The sequence below is a fragment of the Melanostigma gelatinosum genome (genome assembly GCF_949748355.1).
Source record: "Melanostigma gelatinosum genome assembly, chromosome: 1".
In the NCBI taxonomy this organism is placed as follows: domain Eukaryota; kingdom Metazoa; phylum Chordata; class Actinopteri; order Perciformes; family Zoarcidae; genus Melanostigma; species Melanostigma gelatinosum.
In genome coordinates, this window is record NC_136634.1 from 11,023,750 (window position 1) to 11,028,675 (window position 4,926).

Sequence of the window (4,926 nt, forward strand, 5' to 3'; positions counted from 1 at the left end):
AATCCTCTCATGTAGCCCAATGGTTATCTTGAGCCGCTGTTGTTTGTTCTACCCGCTGTTTGATTGGACTTAGGACAGGAGAGTCATTGAACCTCGCCTGTGATTGGATCTAATCTAATCTGCCAAAGCCACAAGGTGTGACTGACAAGACGAGATGACTGACGGAGCTGCCTGGCGCACTACCAATGGCTTGGATGGAGTCGCTGATTAATGTTTGTACAAACTACTCAGACATGAGTGCAAAAAGACTGTATTCATTTGTATTTGGTTGTTGCAAAGACTCAATGTATAGAAAAATCAATTCCATAGTCAATCAAGCCTGAGTAGCTATACATTTTTTAGCAATACCTTTTAAAGTATGGCGATAGCAATTAAGCTCTTCTGTAAATTGATGTACATTTTGTTTATGAATTATGCAGATTAAGACTGTATGTTCCTACATATCCATATCATTTGGGGTTTGAAGTATTTATATTCACATGCACATACATGATTGATTATGATGATATATTATGTGATTTGTTATTTATAATAATCATTTCAAAAGAAGAATTACTAGAATTATCAAAAGACAAATTGTCACAAACAATACTAACTATAACAAAAAAAAGTAATTTAGAATCAGTGCCCATCTCTCCTCTTCTCTCCAGAGTGCACCTCCCTATCCTCCCAACTTCTGTGGCGCCAAATCAAAAATCCATGCTCTCAATGGGCAGTCAATAACTCATTAACCAGTCCCTCCACACACAGTCAGACGGCCAGGATGTTCGCCTCAGCGTGCGCAGCAAAGACTGGCACACCTCACACTTTAATAACGCCATTCCACTTCTTCAGCTAGCTAAGAGGCAAGCGAGAGGGCTAAATAACGCAGCCTCCATCTGTCAGAGGGACTCTTGCTCGTCTTTCCACTGCTTCGATATTATCTCATAAATTTGACTGCAACATGTAAAAAGAAGGTGAAATTGAATCTAAACATATTTCATAAATGCAAAATGTCATTTTAGGCTACTGTTTTGAATATCGGAATTATGTTCACGTTCAAACTCAAATTATTTTAATCAGACTAAAATCAATATGAACACTTCGTAAAATACTCTCTTTGTAAATGGGGCTTTTATTTTAAATCCTTGCAGGTGACTTATGCTATATTTGTCTTCCTCTTAATCTGTGGCAATCTTTCCTTTAGCTCTTCATGTCCTCAGTCCCTAACTGGATAAGAGCCAATCTTGTTAACCTCTGCCTTAATGTGTGAGAGCCTGCAGCACTGGGTAGTGAGCACCTCAATCGGCCACTGATAGAAAGAGACAACGAGTACCAAATCTACAGCAAATATTTACAGCCTTGTTAACATAGCCTTACAGCGCCTATCACAAGATATTTGGCTTTAGCTTCTCTACGGGCCCAGCACATTTTTTACAGTCTGGTACACACTCGTGTTAAATCACATATTAATGTGCAGTCTGCATGCACTGTGCCTTGCTTTCCACACTTTTAAAACATTCCTGCTTCTGCAGTGATGGAAGAAATACTCAGATCCTTTATTTTACTAGAAGTGCCAATACCACAATTGTAAAAATACTCTGTTTTGAGTAAAGTTATACGAATTAACTGGAAAATGTACAAACAATACAATACAAAATCCAATGCAGATAAATAGCCCCAATGGGTGCATTTAGTATATCTAATTATACATTATGCTATACAAATATTACCATATCGTTTTTTCGTCATTTTCTTAATAACGTAAGAAAATAGTTTAATACGTCAATCACAATTAGAGCTCAAAGTGACACCTTCAAATGTCTTGTTTTTTTACCGACAAACAGTCCAGACTTCAAAATTATTCAGTTTACTGTAACTTAAGACAACGATTCACCGACTAATCATCATCTGTTGCATACTGATGGGTAGATAACATTTTTAAAACACATATTTTAAATGTTCTCATGTTTTGCAGAATCTTAATTTGTCAGGTAACTACTGTCAGATAAACGTGGTAAAAAAGAAAGTACAACATGTCATAAACAGGAAATACTCAAGTAAAGTACAAGTACCTGAGTAAAAGTACTCAGTTACATTCCCCACTGCTATGTATACCTCGTCACAATGATGCTCTTTATGCAGGGTTAATTATATGTACTGAGGATGAGACGCATGTTTTACCTTTTCTGTCAATCTACACATCAAACAACTTTCTTTAATCATGTAATTGGAATTTTCATCCTAATTGTGCCGAGTAGGCTGGCTAATTTGCATGGGGTAATGAGAGGGATGTTTCCATTACAGGTAATTAGGTACTTGAGAGGCAGTGGTGTGGTAGAGAGGCTGAGTAGAGAGGAAGAGGAGGGTAAAGGGGGGTGCAGAGTAGAGACAAAGCCACAGAGACAGAGATGTTTGGTATAATATATTAGCATTTTTTTGCAGTGCATAGTATGAAAAACATTTAATTTTTAAATCAACAAAAAAAGGCACATGCAGTATGAACACAATTAACATAATAACAAAGTCATGTTCTGTTCGTCCATTCATTTCACTGACCATTTTCAGGAAGAAATTACTACTGCCGTTTAAATTAGTTTCCAATTATACAGCTTGTTCATATTTTAATTTAATTTCTGACATTGCTACAGTGTCCTATCATGACACCAGCAGCTGCTATTAAAGTGAACGTGCAAATAAGGGGTGAGACAGAGCACAAAGTAGACATAAAGACTGGAAAATAGAATGGCTAGTAAACATATTAACATGTTTACGGCTGATGACAAATAAAGAAAATGCGCTTATTAAAAAAGGAAAAAATGCAGTCAGGAAAATAAGAAATATGCACATTAAAATGTTGTGTATATGCCACACTTTAAAAAAAGTCATAGAAAAGCTACACTGCAGTCGATTCCGTCCAAAACCAATATGATTTCATAAAGCCCTCCAAAGGACATTAGGTCAAAGGCCATCTTTCATATGCGTCTCATTGAAAATGAGATACAGGACTGCGCTTCCTCTCAATTTCACAACTGACTGTGAGCCTCCCTTCATAAATGAACTCTCACACATTGTGATCGATATAGGGGAAAAATAGAAGAAATTAACACTCCGCTCAGAGTTGCAAGTCTCTCACACAAAGAACACGATATTTAACTGCATCTAGACGGCAAACTTATTACGCAAATACATAAACTGTAACTAGGAAATGCTGTAAGGGCTATTATCAATACCACTAATATTAATACTAATATATACATTTGATAAAAGCCTATTATTTCACACACGGATTATACATGAATATATGACTATATATTAAGTATTTTGAAAATACTCCATTACTTTTTTGTGTGGACAGTAAATATTAAAACAAAAAGCACAAATGTAAATATATTTCAGGTCAGATGGGAAGACAACAATGACATCATTACTGACATTTCTCCCTCAACACAAAATGACAGCTGCCTGCTATTGTTTTTGACTGTATTATGCATACGAGCACATTTGTTTGGATATGGTTGTTCCCATTTCTCAATATGGAAGACTGAGTGTATTAACATGTGTGAAAAGCATGATTATGTGCGCGTGTGCAAGCATGCACGAGAGAAGAAGTGTGTGCTGTACTGTATGTCTGACTGCACTTTCAGTGTCTGACTGTGCGGATGTGTGTGTGTGCGCATGCCTGTATGATGGAGGGGGTGGACGAGCTGGGATTAAGCATCTTAGATCAACATCACAGCGACTGGGAGGACCCAGTCCTGCTCTCATGGCCACATATGTACACCCGACTAACCGGAAAAAATAGGTCAGTGGAACACAACACACTCACACACAGATATACACACACGTGCACCAGTATCAACTCAAAGAATCACAGTCTGCCTGTCGCGGCAGTGCCTTGTCGCCCGTCTGCGACCCACGTTCAACACTGCCACGCACATCTTCCCGCGGAACAGACACATCCTCTGGACTGGAACAACAGGATTAAGAACGGGACAGAGAGAATAGCAACAAGAGCCCCCGGCCCCCCTTCCCCCCCCCCCCCCCCCCTGTCTGAAATGCTACCTCACATTAATGCCAAAAAAACTTGTCAGGAGCTGTGCTTGTCAGAGACGTGCAAAGATTACACCTGCTGTGGTTTGCACAGCTCCCCACACAACAGTAGCAGCGAGAAAACACACACACACACACACACACACACACACACACACACACACACGCACACACACACACACACACACACACGAGGAGTAAAAGAATCAAACCAAAATACCTTTACAAATTTTAAAAAGTTAAATAAGTCGAGCTCAGTGTCTCTTTCTGACTAAAGAACATATATGCACATCTGTTCATGCATGAAAAGAAACATTAGAAAAGCCTAATTCACTTGCATGCATTCAGAAGCACAGTATTACTGTATTCCTCCCTCCCTCTCTCCCTCTCTCCCTCTCTCCCTCTCTCACTCTCTCTCTCTCGCTCTCTGTCACACGCATGCCTTGCAAATGAAATGCGAAGAGTTGGCAGGCTATGAATAGCGGAGCCGTACTTCCCTACTTGTTACTCAGGGTGCAGGATCAGCATGCATTTGTCTCTTACCTTTCATAGCTGAAATCACAAAATACATCATTAAGCTTCGAGTCCATAAGAGAACAACTATCACCAGCGCAAAGCCCTCCACTGCTGTCTCAGCAGCAGCTGGCCAGCACAGCTCTGTCTCTCAGCCTCCGAGCATGACCACACCAGAATCCATGTGACTGTGACATCAGTGTTCATGTCTGACTGCTCCCCACCCACTAGCCTTTGATTGGCACAGCATGCAGCCAGTAGGGGCGCTGAGAGCTCAGGCAGGGAAGCTGGCCCTCTTCCCACTGATTGCAGTCAGAGCCTTGTATACCGGCTTGCTAGACACAGCGCACTCTCGCTATCTTCCCTTGGCATATCTTTTTA

The 4,926-nt window shown here is 40.0% G+C and overlaps 1 protein-coding gene across 1 annotated transcript in view; it reads right to left on the minus strand.

The window, feature by feature from the left end:
* roraa (RAR-related orphan receptor A, paralog a) overlaps positions 1–4,710 on the minus strand; it is a 43,642-nt gene extending 38,932 nt beyond the window's left edge. The window contains exon 1 of the mRNA XM_079274275.1: positions 4,576–4,710. Within this exon, the coding sequence (XP_079130401.1) occupies positions 4,576–4,606 (31 nt within the window). The 5' untranslated portion in view covers positions 4,607–4,710. The remainder of the gene's footprint in view (positions 1–4,575) is intronic.
* Between the last annotated feature and the right edge of the window lie 216 nt (positions 4,711–4,926).